The sequence below is a fragment of the Osmerus mordax genome, chromosome 15, assembly GCF_038355195.1.
Source record: "Osmerus mordax isolate fOsmMor3 chromosome 15, fOsmMor3.pri, whole genome shotgun sequence".
NCBI lineage: Eukaryota > Metazoa > Chordata > Actinopteri > Osmeriformes > Osmeridae > Osmerus > Osmerus mordax.
The window spans coordinates 9,501,488-9,521,141 of NC_090064.1; the positions used below are offsets into that span (position 1 = coordinate 9,501,488).

General features: G+C 44.3%; 1 protein-coding gene across 1 annotated transcript in view; it reads right to left on the bottom strand.

Moving 5' to 3' along the window:
* Nucleotides 1–19,654, bottom strand: part of ptprn2 (protein tyrosine phosphatase receptor type N2) — a 95,529-nt gene that overhangs the window by 74,745 nt on the left and 1,130 nt on the right. The window contains exons 2-3 of the mRNA XM_067252212.1: nt 10,579–10,629; nt 4,263–4,376 (exon numbers count right to left, since the gene is read on the bottom strand). Coding sequence (XP_067108313.1) covers nt 4,263–4,376; nt 10,579–10,629 — 165 coding nt within the window. The remainder of the gene's footprint in view (nt 1–4,262; nt 4,377–10,578; nt 10,630–19,654) is intronic.

The following is a 19,654-nucleotide window of genomic DNA, read 5'->3' on the forward strand; positions in this document are numbered from 1 at the left end:
AGCCACTATGGGCACAGAACCGCAGCCAGGAGCAAAGCAATTCAATATGAGTAGAAAAAGACCAGTTCCAGTGGATCACGGCCATTAATGTTTGGGCTTAAACTGCTTCATCACTTACAGTACAAATACAGTATTAACAGAGAATCAAGATAAATCATTCTCAAAGGTTTAGGACAAAGGTATGCAAGTTGGCTACCTGTCAGTAAATCTCTTAGATATAGACTACTAGACCCAGGTGGTTAAAACAAAATATTATTAATATAAATACCGTATTACCTCAAAGTCCAGAGAAAGGGCAGACTCTATGTCCTAGTGTGAAAGTTTAACCCTTTAAGGGAGGGACAGACGCTGTCTAAGGTAAAGTGCCTCAGTTAATTAGCGCCTCGCCATTACCCTATCAGGCGGCTTTGAAACAGTCAAGATGGTTTCCGATGACCTTATGCTTTTCTTTTTTTCCCTTCTTTTTTCTTCTTTTTTTTTACAGTTTGTGGCTGACAGAGAAATGCGGGCCTGTGGCCTCCTAAATATTGAAAGCCCATTAGATCAGATCCTGTCTTGTTGTTTCATCTGGGCGGTTTTGAAATGCAGATCTGGGCTCCCTTCCCCTAAGTTTAGTCCTCCGACTGATTTAAAAGGCCAAAGCAAAGGGGGAGGATGAATAATTCAGAAACACATTTCAGCCTAATTAATTGAGATGATATGTGTCAATCCAATTCTTTCATGGGATGTGATAGAACACAACAAAGGTGTCATGCAATTAAAAGATGAATCCATTTCAGCCATTTTATCATCATGTTGCTGTGAGATCATTGGTATTAATTCTATGACAGTTTTTGGTTTTATATTCAAATATAATCTTTTGCTCCCACCCACATGATGCAGTTGTGTAAAAACGTTGACACAGGTAATGTTTCGAATAAAATTAAGAAAACTTGCATTGTAATACTTCCATAGAGAAATGAAGTAGATAGTGGACATAGTGGAACTTGGACGCAAAATCTCTCTAACAGTCAGGACTTGAAAAAGACTATCATGGGCAAACTGTTATTCCAAGTGTCAATGGCCATCTCCTCAAACAATAGCTTTTTATATTGTCCTACTGCACAGCAATTTGTGAACATCTGTGTATGAAAGAGAGAAGGATGATTCGCCAGTCAAAAACATTAAGGGAAATTACAATACTCCAAGCCGAAGGCGTAGCACTTCAGCCACAAAATAGCCCAGCCCACACATCCCAGAGAGATTCAATAAAAGATCTTTAATGTTTCAAATAACATCCCGATTTTCACTTTAGAAGTAGACCTACCGGCCCCTCAACAGCCCTGCAATGCAGGAATGATTTATTAGAATACAAATGTAGTAAAAGTACAGTCTCTCAATCTGTCTGTATGTCTGTCTGTCTGTTGTTCTTTCTGCATGTCTGCCTGCCAGTCTGTTTGCATGTCAGCTTCCAAAACACAGATTTCAAGCTTACATGTAGTCATGGGCTACCCAATGGCCCATGACACTGGTGTACCTTTAGTTGCTAGTCTTGAGAAGAACCAGTGCGTAAACTAACGTATACTGGTGCTCAGTGGGGCTGAAGGGATGTACTGTGTCCGTTTATGGTCACTGCTTCTCTTGTACTGGTTCTACAGAGATGCCCGCAGCACTAATGGGAATGCCAGAAAGGGTTATCTTACTTCACTTGCTTTGGGAGTGAGTATCCACCTTGATTTGCACACAGTTAAGACCTAGGGGTCGTATACCACAGGGCAGGCTTGTCCTACCTGACTAGCACACGGATTGGAATCATGATCTGGCTGTGTGATCCAGGAAGCAGGAAGCATGACGTGTAAAAGGAAGGTCATTCAAAGGGAAACTGTTGTTCACCTGTTAGGAGGAAGTTCTCTCTGTGTCTCCATTATGCTTTTGATCATAGCAATGAGAGGATATGAAACTAATATACTGCAATTAGGGTGGGAATGGAAAACCTCCTGTCAGTATTTCCACTCTCTCTTTCCATTCGTTTTTTCTGCCCCCTCCCAAACACAAACACGCAAACACATATTAAAACGCACACGCCGAAAAAACCTTATCAGAAGCCCGCCAATAATGATGCTCAAGCAATACAATGTTTGCCTCTAAAGCTTTTTCTAGTGAAGTGAACACACGGCCGGACTACATGGTCTGAATACCAACGTGGTCTGGGCGAACAGCGGCCTCGGAGCAGCCTAATATAAAAGTCATTTGCAGCGGGATGACAGGGTCGAGCTCTTGAAAGCCTTGTATGGAAAATGCAATACCCAGACAATGCCCCTCCCAGTTGGGATGCAGACAAACAAAAGCCGCCGACACGAAGGCAAGCGAAAACCCTTTTTGCGCGGGGGTCAATTTCTATTGATGTAATGACATCGCTGGTGTGCGCTTGGCGCAAATGCTGTGATTTTGACAGTGTCTCCAGCTCGAGAGAGAGAGAGAATTGCAAGTCGATGCCATTGACGTAGACACCCTCCCCATTCCACACACACACACACACACCACCACACCCCCTTCTCTCTCTTTACGCTTCGGCTCCATTCAGTTTACAGTACAATACTCTCAATAGGCCTGTCTCAACGCGGGGGCACCAGCCGTCTAAAGATGAGGCTTGAATAGTGAGCGCAGTTACCCTGATAAGAGTAACAAGCAACGAAGCGTCGACAGTGTATTGTTGGAAATGTCTAAGGAGAACACGTTCTCTGTCTTTGGCTTTGGGTATGATTCGACCAGACAGACAAGTGAAAAGAACTTGTGTTCACAGTTTATGTTTGAGGACGTGTACACACATGATGTCATTGCTTTCTGATTCAGTATCTCGACTACAAGGTCGGTGGCATAGAAGAAAAGAAAAGAGAGATGGAAAAAAGACTGTTTCAGCAATGAAAAAGTTTCAAGAGTGAACGCCTTCAAACGGAGCAGGCAAAATGACACCCAGCGTTTCCTCTCCTGTCTCATCCGTTTATTCCTGAAAAGTAATTAGAATAAATGTGTGGTCTCGCTCTGCGCTTAATATTCATTACTGAGTTTTGTGATTTCCTACGGCCTCTTCTTCTTTTCTAATGGTTTTCAACACTAGTTTACGGCTGTTACAAGAGATTAAGCTTTGAGTGGCCAGTAAAGCCAATTATTTAGCCTGGGTTTGGTCACGGTTTAAAATGAAAGCATTTGCTTCCCCCTGGTGGTCACAGAAAGTAGTTGCGGGTGTATTATTTCATCTAAGAAGGGTTCTGAATATCGGTCAGGCACCAGACAACAGTCTGTGTGAACCCAATCCAGCAGACAATTTAGTATGTCTATAGTTAATAACTACAGATGCCTATAGGTACATCCATCTAGATGTATTAAAACATGGTCATAAACATGTTCTCTCTGTGACTGACAGCAGGAAGACAAAGACAGAGAGAGGTCAACCACAACTGAAATAAAGATGCAGAAGTCGAGATACATTATATCAAACTTTCACCATGACACACTGAACATGGATGTTTCCATATGAACAAAATCTTGATTATTGATGGTTTCCGCTGCTAGTCTCCGGAGCCCAGAGTCTGGGTCTACAACGCCAACCAGCCCTTATCATAAAGGTCAGGAGAAACACACACCCTCTCTCCGTACTCTATAGGTGCACTCCCATGACTGCACTCTCTGTCTCTGTCCTGTTGAGTCCTCAAATAGCTGTGTCTGGATTGTGCCCTCTTCCCCTTGCATTTATCCTGTTTAACTAGCAGACAAGCTGCTGTGATTCCATTGATGATGCGGGAGACGCCTTCTAATGCAATCACACTGCACGCGGTCTCGTTGCTCATCCACAGAATTGGCAGTAAATGGCCTGTGAGCATAGAAACCAAATTCGATTGCTGTTGTGGTTACATGATCAAAGCGCACAACAATGGCTTGTGAGACTCCCGATGGCATGTCTTTTGGTGCCGGCTAGACAGTCCTGGCTGCATTTACAGTTGCTTAAGGACCTTACTGGGAAGGGACAGACAGGCAGGCAGACAGACAGACAGACAGACAGATGGAAGGACAGACAGACAGGCAAAGAGAAAAACAGTTGTGGATATTGTCGTCTGTCTCCACTACAACGGGGTGATGATCAGTTCAGGTTCTGGGTTTATAAGTAGACAACCAGCTGTTTACAAGACCAGAAAGACAGACATGACCAGACAGACAGACCAACAGACAGACAGACCAACAGACAGACAGACAGACAGACAGACAGACAGACAGACAGAGGGTACCTTGGTGAGCCAGTTTCTGTAGGAGTGTCCTGAGGCGCTGGAGAGCCAAGGGGGAGACGTTATATGTGTAGAGATCTTCCCCTGGTAGCTCCTGACACCTTCCAAACACTCCATCTACAAAAGGAAAAAAATACACACCATCACAAAACAATTGTAAATGTTGGTGGGTTAAAAGACTAAACACAATTGATCACAAAGCCGAATGTCTTAGGTACGGTGGCTATGCGCTAACCAGTGTAATACAAGAAACACAACTTTTGTGTGAGAGACAGGAGAGCAGTTCTTTGCCAGAGCTGCCCACAGGCAACAGAACAGGATCTTTTGTAGGCCTCCTAAAAAGCTGAAGTTGTTGTCCCCTGCAGTGTACAAATGTGCAGTTCACGCTCATGCTTGGGGAGCTAATAACTAACCATTTTTTTCTAAGGGAGGCAACGATAAACAGGCGCCCGTCACAGACCAGACTTTATCAGAGACCCGGGCTATCTCCCAATCAGCAGGCCTCCCTCCCTCCCGCCATAGCCTACCCCCGTTGCCAGGCAACCCATCAAACCCCTACCTCAGTGGCATAATTCAGTGGCTATCTGGACGGCTGAAGGATGCTAGGACACCGGGGGTCGGGACACAGAGTGCGGAAGAAGCAGCTGGAATATAAATGGCGGAGGTGTCGTCCTCTCTCAGTCAGGGAGATAAATCTGTGTGTCTCATCTTCTCAACCCCAAATCAAAGTTGTGATAGATCGGCCTGATAGAGCTTTTGTGTGTGTGTGTGTGTAAAGATGTCTGCCTCTGTTTAGTGTGAGACTAATGATGTGAATCGTCATGCCTCATAGGATCCCTTTAATTAACGAAGGATGATTGACAGGGACAGATAACTCTGCAATGCGACTGACACATTGTCCCACATGTGACATCACACACACACACACACACATGCACAGACACACACAAAATTAGACATTTTCCAGTGGCGGTAATAGTTTTTATATAGCCCAACTATTTAAATCTTACATCAAATGCTTTATGATGACTTATAGACACACTATGGTGCAGTTTCCATCTTATTTAACGTGCTAAGAGTGCATCAACTAAAAAATTCTAATCTCTACGTTAATGAGAAAGATTATCACCAATTAATCTACCCACTGTACACTCTGCTGGCCACCATCTTTCACCTTCAGCTCATTTAAGAGATTTTAATTACCGTGCCAGGTTCCGTGTAAAATCCACTGGATGATAATTATACAAATAATGATGTGATGTCAAATTTTTAGTTTTAATTGAATTTTTCTTCACTGTTTTCACTGGTGCTCACCCGCGACATGCCTAATGACAGTTACAGGATAAAATGTAGCTGAGGCAGAAAATTAGCATATGCACACACGGGTTAATTATCAGAGAACCCAGACACCTTGGTGAAGAGGCACACAGGCGACTGACATCAGAGCAGGGGCGTCTGGTCACACAGCAAATGACAACGGGAGAGCAGAACAGGCAGAAAGGGAGGGAGAGAGGGGGGGGGGGACATGCTGGAGGTATAGAAAGAAAGATTGAGCGAGACAGAAGAGGGGAGAAAATTAATAGAGAAAACTGAGATAAAGAAGAGAAGAGAATAAGAAGATACAGTATTGGTTTTGGACAGTTTGTCTGTTGACAATTTTTTTTTTGTCAGTCTGTCGATAAGACAATGCTTTATAAAAACAGTTCAAACACAACACAGGGTGTTTCCCTAAGACAATCATGTTACTGTATTTTTAAGCCTGTATTTTGAAATGTCAACATTACAAAGATTGTCTTACAAACAAATTCAAATGGATTACACAAAGACCAAGTAGACAATGGTGACATAACAAAAGGCTGGCTGCTTATTTGATGTTTGCATTTCTCGCTAGTTTCTATGACAACGGCCACCGTGAGATGTGTTATTTCCTTCTCGGTTGACAGGGACGTTCCCAGTAGACACCACACGCAGGCCTGTGTGGCATGTGCAGACACACACACATACAAACACATTCACTTCCACCCACGCATGCACAGGCTGTGTCATTTGAGTTAGGGAAATATCGGAATCAATTACAAATTGGTGACACATCCAAAGCCATCTGCATCATAAATCTGCATCAAGTATTGATACTGTGTCTATCATTTTGCAAGGTGAGGGATCAAAACAAACCTTAGGAAGAGACAGAAACTGATGTCTCATGTTTTATCATCGAAGTGATATCAAAATGACATGAAAACTGTGTTTTAATTTGTTGCATGGATGAACTTATTGTGTTTTTCTGTGAGGCATCGTGGCCCCATACCAAAGTCACCACACAGAACTGCAGCGTAATCAAATAAAGACTTGTTGTTTTTTTCACTTAATGGGGCTCAGGAGAAATGCAACATGATTATTGCTGTTATGTATGTTATTATGTATAAAAGAAATTAATTCCCAAGTCTATACTGTAGCAGCTCAGAAAGCCCAACTCATTGTGGAGGACCAAGACACTGCTTTTCTGATAACATCATACTGTGTAATAGTCACAAATAAATAAATAAAATATATAATAATAATATTAATAGAAAATAGAATCAATAATTAATTGAATCAATCTACGAAAACTGAATGTCATAGTAATAAAAGGAGTGTGTATTATATGTCTACATCCAACTCCAATCTAGGCCTTTTCACTGCAACATGGAGCTGTTCTGACTGTGTGACACCTTAGGAAAGCTTTCTGCCAAATGTTGACTGACAGACATAAGAGGCTTCTGAGCCTGACAGGTATAGAATTCCCAATCCAGACCCAGCTTCTCGCTCCATTGTGATGGACGGCAAGGAATCTGACAAGCGTTGAAAGCTATTTAGACTTTGAGGGCTAATGCTTAAGGAAAACACCAGGAATCAGTCCAGCTGACAGTCAGGGACAGACAGCGTCTCAGGAGGGGTCTTGTCAGTTTGATGCTGAGAAAGACCCAGGCCAAAGAGTCGCTTTATTTACAGTTCAAGTCCATTGACAATTAGTAGAGTATCCACCTTAAAATTCCAGAGTCATGTAAAATTCGAAATCTTTGTGCCAATTCGACTCAGTATCTAAAAGTCGCTTTCGAAAGAGCTTGGTATTTTGGGGATTACATGTTTGGCGGATTCCATATTTCTATTTTATAGTCTTTCTGCATCACCAACCGTCTCTGGAGAAATAGATCCCTTGCTCAATAGCTCCTCCTCAGGTTGCTCCTATTTTTTCTTTCACTGAGTGTTTCTTTGTATTCTGTGAAGGTTTAGTCTGGCTATCAGTGCTGATGTGTGGATATCTGTGAAGCCCCCATTTGATTTGATTCATGGGTGGCATTGTGACCACACACACCCAGTTATTTCACCATTTCTAAAAAGAAAATACCTATCACGATCTTTAAGAGTCCCTTGGCTCCAGCTTAATAACTGGAGCCCAACCCCTCCAGGGTGGTAGACCGCAATAACGTTGATATGTGACTTCCATCGGCATGGTTGTATCAGTGGTTGATCTAGCGTGGCACCTCGGACGGCAGGAAGCTGGATAGATGCGCGAGAGGGAGAGGGAGAGAGAGAAAGCTCTTTACAGGACAGATTAGATCAAATTGAACCAAGCTGACCGCCAGTCGATAAAACAGTATCCGTTAAGTGTTAAAGCTGAAATAGAGGTTGTCCTGTGGGGGACATCCAGCACTTAACTACAGATGTTACTGCTTCTCAGGAGGCGATAAAGCAATCAGCATCCGATTCATCGTAGGGTTTGTTCACGGCCTTGGAGACCAATCTTATTTCCTGAATGAAAAGACGTCCATTCCTTTCCTTTGCGAAACATACCACACAGATTGGACAGATATAATTTCGGCTACAGCCAATTAAACTATGTAGCATCACCCAACACTTGAACATCAATGGTTATGTTGATATTTGGGCTAAACGGTATTCAACAACTCTTTTAGCTGGTGTGCTGGTGATTGAGGGAGCGTTGCTATACTTAGCTGGAGGGTGCTCCTTGTACCACACTCCCTACAGAGCAGGGACAGAAGGAGTCTGTTGAGAGAAAGAGGGGGGAGGGGGCTAAGATAGAGGGTGAGCTGAACGAGGCCAGAATAAAGCAGGTTAGCCCAGCAGGGACCCTGAGCAGAGTGGAAGTGGCAGACCCAGTTACTCCCACTCTGTCTGCACTGCTGTGAAAGCCATCCGTCAGGCCAAAACCGACCAATAAAGAACGGCGGGGCATGCCAGGAGATCTGCAATAGCCAATGGAAGAGCTCTACTTTCTTAGTGTCATGACACCAGCCTTGATCTAAGAATGATTGGAGAACCAGAAATGACTCGTAAAGAACCATTTATTGGTCGTTTTATTTACAACACTAAGGGAATGAGGGCTTTGGGGAAGGCTAATTTGGATTGGTTGAGATCAATCCTGCCCACTTTGTCCTCTTAATATGAAAGACTCTAGTCCTGCTGTTGGTGGGTCTCTAGCATCCACCCACCCACAGCCAATGAGAACATGGAACATTTCATAAGGAATGTTCAAACATGAAAAAGTGCGAGCATACAGTTGGAACAGGCTGCTAAAGACTGAAGACGTTGGCATCCATTTTACAAACTGTAGTATCTCAACATTAACATAAACCAAGTAAACTATGTGTCCTATAACTCCTCTCCCTGGTTCTCACTCTCTTCTTCTCTCTAAAAGGCCGCTGGGTATTCCTCCCAAGAAGTGTCAGCATTTTTCTCCTATTAGACTACACACCCATGCTCCCCTCTGTTCCATAGGAGTTGTTATAATTACCCCCACACTCGCTGTTCATTTGGGCTTTAGACTCCAATCTCTCCCTGTTTTTTTCCCCTGGTTGCAAAACTAGGTTAGTATGGAAATGAATCTGGAGACAGCGTATCAAGTCTCCTTCGACGCTGTGAGGTTCTCACCAGACATCATTGGAATTCCAAAATACAAATGGTAATTTTCACAGTGAACATCTCAAGCCATTATGGGGGATTGGTGTAGCAGTCGGGTGAGAAACAAAAGTGGATGTATTTTCCTACCATACCAGCATCACCTCATTTGTCGATTTGATTTCATAATGAGCTCATTTGGAGTAAATGAGGTGTGCCGGGTTCAGTCAAACAAAATCAACAAAACAACATTCAAGTCTAGATATATTAGGTTTACTGGTGTGAAGATTGATAGAGAAGAAATGCATTGCACTGAAAGCTGCATCCTGTGGTGCCCCTTCTCCCTTCCCCTATCCCCAACACCAGCACACACACACTACAAACACACACACACACACACACACACACACTACAAACACACACACACACAGGAATGATTCCTCATCACAAGGCCACTGCTCAAGCATTTTGTTCTAATCTTCTGCGGGGTACATTCATCATCATTTCAACAACGAAGACAATCTTTACAGGTTTGTGTCCTATGTTGAGTCAATTACGGTAAATCCTGCAAGCTGATTTCCCACAAGGCCAAACAAACAAACAAAAAACTTGACATTCACCCCTTTCATACTCAAGATGTGACTCTTAGTCACGGAGTGAGGCTCAAACAGCCTGGGCTGCGTTTCCCGATAACGATGGATCGTAGCAACGATCGAGCAAAAAACAAAACCATCGATATTTCTTACGTGCGTTTCCCAAACATGCTCGTAAGGAGTAGGCTAATCTATGTGCTTTCAAGAGTTACGAATTTTCAAGAGACACTTAAGCTACGATGTCTTTGGGAACGGCCCGTAAAACTAAGATTCGTCCTACGATGGATTCTACGATCAATTTAGGCTTACGACGCTTTTGGGAAACGCACCCCTGCTCTGTGCAGATCCCCCAGATGAGCTGTTTGTCACCAACATTAGGAGTGTTTATGTCTTGGGGTTGGCCCAACACAGATAGGACAGAAACAATTCCTTCTCCAGAGATCGTTCCCCAAAAAACGGAATCAGTAAACTGTTCTGTAAGACTGAGAAAAGCATGTTATGTTTTCTGCTTTCTTTCCTCCTTGTTTAAAAAAAAAAAAAAAAAAAAAAATTGCCTCAGAACTTTTCGCTTCTCCGACACTTGACTCATCTGAGCGGGAGCTTGAAGGCTTGAAGCTCAACAGCCTCCTAAACACACTCTCGACTGTAACCCCCCCCCCCCCCCCCACACCCCACCTACCCACCCACCCTCGTGAGATGATGAAAAGATAGTGTTTTTAGAGCAGCAGAGGGGTCGATGATGCCTGATCGCGTTGTCAGAGACAGGGTTTAATGAGAGTGGTGGTGGGCCCGGCCTAAGAAGCCTCAGCCTTTGAAGTCGACTCACTCACCGTTGGTGCAAAACTCGTACGGTGTGCAGAGTTCATCCTCAAACAGGCAACCTGCAGGAGAGAGGAAGGGAAAAAGAGAGAGAGACCGAGAGAAACACACAGAGAGAGAGAGAGAGAGAGAGAGGGGGGGGGGGGGGAGAGAGAGAGAGAGAGAGAGAGAGAGAGAGAGAGAGAGAGAGAGAGAGAGAGAGAGAGAGAGAGAGAGAGAGAGAGAGAGAGAGAGAGAAGGAAAAGGGAATACAGATTAAAGTACAATTCCAGTAACAACTGCTGTACACTGCAATTGTAGCGTACTCAACCGCACCTGCATATTCTTTGTCAAAATACAACAATCCTATTTTAGAGGTGTGAGTGATGTGCATCACATACAGAGCTGAACTGCCTCACATCTGATCAATGGTTTGCGGTGTCTAATCACGTCAATCAATGCCTCATTACTACAGAGGGAGAGAGAGGGCCAATCGAAAGCCCACTCAGGCGGCGAACAGTCTGACGTATTACTCACATAGTTCGACTGTGTGTAAATTGGCAAAAGCAGTAAAAAAACAGCTCAATAACTTTCAGGCTAATGGCGTTGTGAATGTGGGTGGGAAGCGGAGCAGAATGAAGCAGATGAGTGCTATAGTGCTTTTTAACTAAAGAAAGACAAACCAAGAATACATGTCATTATTAATGTCAGTACACAGAACAGTCCACCTGCACAGATGGTATCCGTCCTTGAAGTCTCTCCTGAACATCCCCGTGACAGAAGAACAGTGAGCCTCTACAATCGTTCCTCTGCACATACTGTGTGTATCTAACTTTAACCATGAACACTAATGTAAAAGTCATCTATCCTCCTCTTTCCTTCCTTCTTCCTGTCCACCGTTACCGCCCGGGGTCCATAGGCAATGTTCCCATTTATGAATATTGTATGAATTTTAATGAACTTCAATGGCGGGGCAAGGCTGGGTATTCCAGACTGATAAATGACCTACTGGCAGAGGGGTTTCTGGGTAACTGGTCTCCCCATACGCATACCTCTATCACCTTAGGAATGAGGAAGACTTGCTGTCGGACTCGCATTACTCATCGAGCCTTGACAGCATGAGCAAGAGAGAAATGGAGACTGACAGACAGGACAAACAGGTGGGCAGACCGTATGGAACTTCTGAGAACCCTCCAAGCGTAACATCCTCTGAAGATGTAAAGAGCCAACCATCCTGAAAAGAATTGTCAACCCATACTTCTAGATATTTTTGCCAAGTATAGTTCAGTATATCAATATCTTGAGGGTGACAATAGCTATAAAAGAATGGTCCTCTTCAGCCACACACAATACATCAGCTCAACCACAATACTGTATAAGGCCACAGGAAGCTATTTACGCTGTGTGACGTCAGCACCGGATACCTCAGTGGCACAGGCCTACTGTAAATACTCCTTTGGATTACAAAGAGAGCTATTTCTGGACCCCATTCTGAGTCACATCAGTCTTTGTCCTTCCTTTATTTCTTTCAACTATTCCCTTTTCCTTCTCTCTCTCTCTCTTCTCTCTCTCTCTCTCTTTCTCTCTCTCTCTCTCTCTCTCTCTCTCTCTCTCTATTCAGCCGTGACTGAGTCGGCTGTTCCCGTGTGACCCCTCTGGACAGAGAGTCACTGGGCTCCACACCGCTACGTACATAACGGAAGGAGCGGGAGGGTACACAGGGGAGTGAGCACTGGGAAGACCGTTTTAATGAGAAGAGATGAAGCTGTCTATTGATCAGAGGCGAGATAATGAGGGCTGGGGGGGGGGGGGGGGGGGTATTGGGGCTTGGGGTGCAGAGCATCCCGGCATTGGCTGTTGAAGCGCCTGGCGTTTATTTTAGGGAGGCCAACGTCACCATATTAAGGGTCTCCAATTGGCTCAGACAATGGTTTGACGCTTTCGTCGGAGGGCAAAAGTGCATCTTAGTTGGCTTTCAAATTGCAGCTTTTGTTGTGCAATGGATTAAGTGCGTCAGTTGGACAGCATTTCAATGGAGGTGCGTAGGCTGTTCTCACAAAGGGACATCGCAAATGAAGGATTTGACTGTGCTCTCAGGGGCACAATGACAAACACGCTGTCAGTCTCTCTCTCTCTCTCTCTCTCACACACACACCTTTTCCCTATGGGAAAATGGTCCCTACGTTATTGTTGTGCAAAGCCGAGAAAAAAATAATCAATGGCACTTTGCCTTGTTAAAGCCCTACATAACTCATTCTACAGTCCAAAAAACCCACAACGGTTCCGACTGCTGTGACTGAACATCCAACCAAAATCCCTCTGAAACTCAGCACCCGTGCCCCAGCCCTCTAGGACCCTCCGCCATGTGACCCCTCTCGCCGTCATGCATCTCACTCCTCTGCAATTACTGTCAGTCCACTCAACTTTACCACCTAATCACTACTCTGCTTAATTCATTAGCTTCTCAGAGAGGCCCCCGTCAGCTCTTTATATTAATGACTGCCTGTCTATTTAATGAAGCGTCAGTCCAGGACCACTGTTTAGTAGGACACCAACGGGGGCTTAAGATGGAGAGTACACGGAGATTGATAACACAACGTTCCATATCTCCGGCTGTGGACTGAGAGATGATTAAAACTGGAGGGGAGTTCTAATTAAAACGCAAAATGGTGAGGACGCTGTTGATTTCCTTGAGACTAAATCAAGTCGCGGCCCTGCTTCATGCTCATCAAGAGGTGCCCTTGGAGAGGTCAGACGGGCAGGTGTCTGTCTGGAGATTGAAACATTGCAGTGATAAGGAAAGATAACGCGTTTGACTAGGATTCGTATCATGGGCAGGTTGATTTCCAAAGATATCTGCGCTTGAACAGGGAACTAATACACATAATGGACAATAACAAATAGGCTAGCGCTCAGAATTCAGAGATGAGCTTGTTAAGATCAGGGTAATCGATGAGCTGAGTGTTCATCACCAATTATCTGTTTTCATTGAATTCACTTTTCTCTCAGTGTTGTCTCTTTAAAAGCGCTGTCTTAGAAGAAGCTCAAGTCCCAACATCCTCCCTCTCTCTCTCTCTCTCTCTCTCTCTCTCTCTCTCTCTCTCTCTCTCTCTCTCTCTCTCTCTCTCTGCCACAGTAGATTGACACTGAGAAAACACATTCATTGTCTTTGCCTGTGGTATCATACGAATGATGTATTGCTGCTGATTGAGAGAGTTCTTCACTTTGACTGCATCCTCAACACCCAACCTCCTATCTTCCTCCAATTCATTTTCCTACACAACAGCCTTCCTCCTATCGCTCTGTCACATTCACTCATGCAATTCATCACTTACTCTCCTACTCGCTCAGTCCTTACATCTCAATCCCTCATGCACACACACACACACTCCCTCATACAGGATGCAGACGTCCACCACACACACATCCATGCGCGAGCACGCACGGCCACTCACACACGCACGCACGCACGCGTGTACTCATGCACATACACACACTCTGCTCTAGATGATGATAATCCAAGACCAGACAGCCCAGCATCAGAACATTATTTTAGCCTAATGCAAAATTAATATGGTAGAAAAAAATGGGCTTAACTACAGGTAGTCTAAATGTAGCACTCTGCTCCGAAAATAGTGACCTCATTCACACAGTAAGTGATGGAGGAAAAGAAGATAGCATAAACTGCTCATTGTGACCTGTAGACAAATAGTAGTTGGAGATGAAGTAAAGGAGATTTTAACGTTGTCAAAGAATTGTGACATACAGTATACCTGTATCTAACAATAAAACTATATCTAGAGCAACATGTTGAACATGTATTTCCATTCTTCCTGAGCACATTACTTGGCTTCAGTTAAACGAGGCTAAAGGAGATCCTCTTGAGGAAATTGCGGAGTTACAGCAGAGTTTCAATACACGTAACCCAAAATATGCGCAGCAGTATGCTGTAGCCTAGTCATAGGACATTCATGAAACTATCCCAGTGTCTCTTAGACAGTGTATTATTATTCAGAGAGGGTCTTTTTAATCAAAGAAATTCCTCCTATGTAAATATCACTGGGCCGGATTAGTCGTCAGGGTCTACACTCTTCAGAGATAGCTGGCAAAGCGAGAGGACCTTTACCAAGACGGCACATCTCATTAAGCCCACCTGCAGAGAGGGTGAGGACTCTCCCACACCCGACCGACACTCACACTCCACTCAAACACTCAGTCCCTCACATGAATGTACACTCTCTTCAACACGCACACACAGTCACCTTCAGCGTATATCTGATCGGCATGACTGGCACAGGATTTAATGGGTGCTTTTATTTGGGGTAAGACCAGAAAGGAGACAGGGGGGGAAACACAGGTGAATGTGACTCAGCATGTCTCAAGAATTTGAGATATTACAGCCCTAATCTCTCAGATTATCTTCACACCTGCGTGTCATATTTGTTATTCCACTCTTGCAGTTAATCCCCGTAATGTGTCCATATGCCCTAACAGGTGTGTGTCTGGATCCAGGAATCTTTTCTGTGGTGTCAGAAACCAACAGACAGGATGCTGGGAGTCTGGCAGCGAGGACTACTACCCTCTGAGAGAAGCTGTGAGCAACATACTTCATCCTGTTTCTTCAGCCGCCATGTTGCCTTTTATTATCATCATTGGCAGCGACCAAGGACATTCTTGAATACTCCAGAACCCCCCACCCCCCTTCCATTCTGCTCCAGCTACTGGCCAAAAAAGCCATTTTGGAACAATGTTGTAGGTGACAGCAAGCAGTGACCATAAAATGTAGCGATGTTGGAGAGAGAGAGAACTAGGTTTGGGCATACAGGAGGAAGAGAAACATGACCTGGAGGAAAATCAGCTTCGGTTTGACACTGTGTCAAGTGATTTAAACACCGTCTGTCATTAGGCAATTTTTGGTTGAATGTTTCTGGCCTGAAAACTCAAAACCTTGTAAGATTCTTGTCATTTACACATCTGACTACAGTATGTGTACATTTTCTCAAAACAACCTACAATATAATAATCTTCAGAGACCAGGGCATATTCCACAACCCACTGTATCTAATACACTGACACTCTTCTGTTCAATAAAGCAATTTCTAACTAGTCATCTCTTGGCTTATGACACATTTTATTGCAGCAATGTATTCTGTCTGTATGCCCAACTGTTCCAAATCAAATGTAGGGCAGTCTACAAAAAGTCCCATTATACTACTTGACACAGACAGCATTAAAGCCAAACATGACAATCCTTGAGTTTTTCACCGAAGTCACAAGAGGCACACGCTGTCACTCAGCCGTCATCCCGGGGCGACAGGCCCCGACAATGGCCATGAATTAAAGATGGCAGCACCACCATGGCAACCGGGGCCCCCTAAATAGGCAGGCTGACCTTTCTCGGTGACCCGCCCTGAATGAGTCAAACATTAGATTTTCTTCCCCCATACAGAGGTGTGATTGGGTGCTTAAATGTAGAGTGGAGCGAGTCAAAAGGAGCTCTAGGTCCCTCCCGGGAAGAAGGCTTAAAGCTGCTCTGCTGGTCCTATCCCCCAGGGTCAGCCTCGCAGTAGGCAGCCATCTTAGACAGAAACACTCCGATTACAAATCCTCCCCCACAATCTGTCCAAAAATAACAAGATGGGCCTCTCAGACACGCACACTCATCAACAACTCCCAGTAGCATGACAGTCCAGATGTACACCATGGTTCTTTCCTTCTCTGGAAACTTCCCTAACACGTCCACTACAGTATCTGACAGACAAGAAGTCCTTTTGTTTCAGAGCCTAGTTCTGACACAGCCCCAGAATAATATAATATAGTTCATATATAATATAGTTATAATATGGCAAGAGCTAGCCTATAACAGGTTCAAATCAGAGCAGGGCACAGCCAAGATGAATGTGAAACGGCTCAGACCACCAGAAGGGGTCTCAGTGTCCTCAATGCTCATTGGACAGGTAGTGTTCTCATGATTCCATCACGACTGGCCGGACCCCAGATGACCTGGAGGCTGTCCTACTCCATCAGCGTGCTCTCATTCATACTGAACCAGGGCACTGTGGTCCCCTGGCAGGGACTTCGCTCACCACGTTCGCCTCTTCATACCTGAAAATGGGACCTGTCTGTCACACAACTGGCTGTTACAGGCCAAGAGGAAAAATGGAAAGATAAACCAAGGATGCCTTCCCAACCAAATTGCATATCCTTCTTATAGTCTAGCCTACCTATAAGGTATAATTGTACTGATCTGTAGCAATAGCTGGGGACTCTGACTGACTTGATTCTCAAAAGTGGGGGGAGTCAGGTGGCTGAGCGGTTATGGAATCGGGCTAGTAATCTGAAGGTTGCCAGTTCGATTCCCGGCCGTGCAAAATGACTTTGTGTCCTTGGGCAAGGCACTTCACCCTGCTTGCCTCGGGGGAATGTCCCAGTACTTACTGTAAGTCGCTCTGGATAAGAGCGTCTGCTAAATGACTAAATGTAAAAGTATAGGGCATTCACAAATACAGAGCTGCTGGTGATCTGGTTATCCACTGGTTGTGAGGGCTGTGAGCATAGCCTGCTTTCTGGCTCTCCATTGAGATTTAAAAGGCCATTAGGACCAGGATCTTCTCAGCCTCTCTGGTGGCATCTACGACAGAATCCAGACGATCACACTGTCAAGACAGAGACTCCAAACACGCACATAAACAAACAGCGAGCTTGCTTTTCTCCCTCTCCCTGTCTAAATAACCGCTCAGTGTCAATAGCCTCCTCTGAGAATCTGTTGAGTTTCAAAGTGAAATGTTCACAGCAAAGTGAACATTTCTTTTTCTTTGGGCAATTTCTTTCGATTCTGACCATTGCCCTGAGACACAGCATTCAAATGTAAAAATCCCACTTGAACAACTGTATCAGGGCTTCAGTGCAGCTGGGAGGAGGTTCGTCATCATATGTTGCTTGTTAGTCACAATCAATAGCCATTTATTACATCACAGAACAGACGCGCACCAGAAAAAAATATCTCGACACGACGTTAGATCAATTACACTCAAACAGAACGCAGCAGCTGTCGAGATTATGAATATGTGAAAACAAGCTTTGCAAATGGCACACAAAACGCTGGGCGATCATCATTTAGCCAACCAGCACCAAGATCCCTTCTGCCTTCCATTTTCAGGCACGTGTAAGGAATTATAACACGATGGATAACAGCCATGTTTCAGCTCATGTCATTCATCATCCTGTATTTGTCCATGTGTCTACAGTATGTATATATAGCTCATTCAAGGCAGATGTTCCTTAAAATATGAAGGAGTACCCAACAAATCTATCTTTCTTTTGTAGAGACTATAGCTAGATTTTAGGTTCTGTAAGTTACAGTTTATTCATTTAGCAGACACTTTTAACCAAAGTGACATAATGCATTTTGTAAGTAGAAACAGATGGATCAGAAGTCCACAGTTCAGTATTTCAGAGATTAGAGCCCAGGAACGGTAGTTAGAGCCAAGGAACCCGTTCCCAAGTGCAGAGGATCACAGTCTACTATCAAGGCCTATCTCAATGTCAAAGCCCTAGTTACAGGGCAAGAGAGGAAGGTTGCACTGTCTGTTGTTTGATGACTGACACTGGAATCCTTCTCAAAGAGATAGCTTTGGGGTCTAAAATGACAAGCTTTGACACACAGCTGTGTAACCTATAGCGATGACCTTTACCGGGGGAGGAAAAAACAAGGACGAGCCAATTGGGGATTGGTCCTGTGGGAGTGACAGGAGTAGGTGTCGTAACAAGGGGAACAACCATAAAAACACACAGGCAACAGAGATGTAGCAGCTGAAGCTGGCCGAGGCAGAAGCCATAGGGCAGCCCTGGTTTAAAAGAAGGTTCAACCAAGAATAAAAAGAATACCTGGGGCCTTCTAGAGCAAACAATTTATCTTGCCATCTCTGTCCACACATCAAATCCCATTTCAATCTGCCACAATGATTTAGAAGTCTTTCAAAGTTAATGTCTCCACTCACTTAAGTCGGTCTCTGGGTTGACAGATGCCAGTGGCGAGCGGAGATAGAGCCCGGCCCCATGAATCAAATCAAACGTGTCTGGATGTATTAGGAGATGGCTTTGATAGAGGGGCACAAACAGAGACACGGTGAGGCAAGTGCGTGTGAGGAGAGACGATTTCAGTCTCGTCTGAATCCTCGTGTGACACATGGAGAGGTACCTTGTGTTTACGCCGTTTGCGGCGTTTCTATTTTTAGCTCAGCTCAAGAGTGATAGAGAACGGGGTCCATAAAGCACGTGCCCCAGCGCAAAAGATGGGTTGGGAGATCAAAACTAGAAGCCTTGATCCATATGATAGCGCCTATGCTGGATTGACTGATGAAACAGGAGTTTGACAGAGCCAGCTCTGAGGCGCTGGGTAGGCCTGAAACCATCTCATTCTTAGTCTATGTGTCTGCTTCCGTCTCATCTCTTCAAGAAATCTGTATTTATAGATCGGATATCACCTCTTTCCCGCCTACTCCTGTTTGATGCGTCGTCTCATTTCTCCCACACACCCACTCACAGACACAAATACACACATGCTCATACACTAAGGATGACACTCACACAGACCTACTGCACTGAAGGCCATATTTTGCTAATACTACTGGGAAAGGCAAGTTCTCTATAAACTGAATCGGGGTTGCTTTATAGCGACATGGCACAATGCACACCAGGACTCATTAAAAACAATAACCCGTCTCCGACACCCAACCACAAGGAGTCAGTGGGGACCTCTCCCAGAAAGAAAAACAAAAGAAAGGAATTTTAATGACGGGAAGAATTCTCGTCTGATTATGATTCTCAGAGGAAAAAGCTCTGACTCATGAATGCATGAGCTCAGAATTAACAAGCTCTATTTTTTACAACAACTAATTTGAATTCTGATAAGATGCAACATTACCCCTTTGTCCAAGTACATTTTTCATTTTCCTGCTAGTCACAACTGATTGAGCTTTTTAAATACCAATGTTAAGACTTGGTTGGAAGTACTGTTGGCTGACGACAATGCCCAACATTGCAAAATTGTATGAAAAATAGAGACAGATATTATAAAACAAAGTAAAATAGGTGCTATAGAGACGT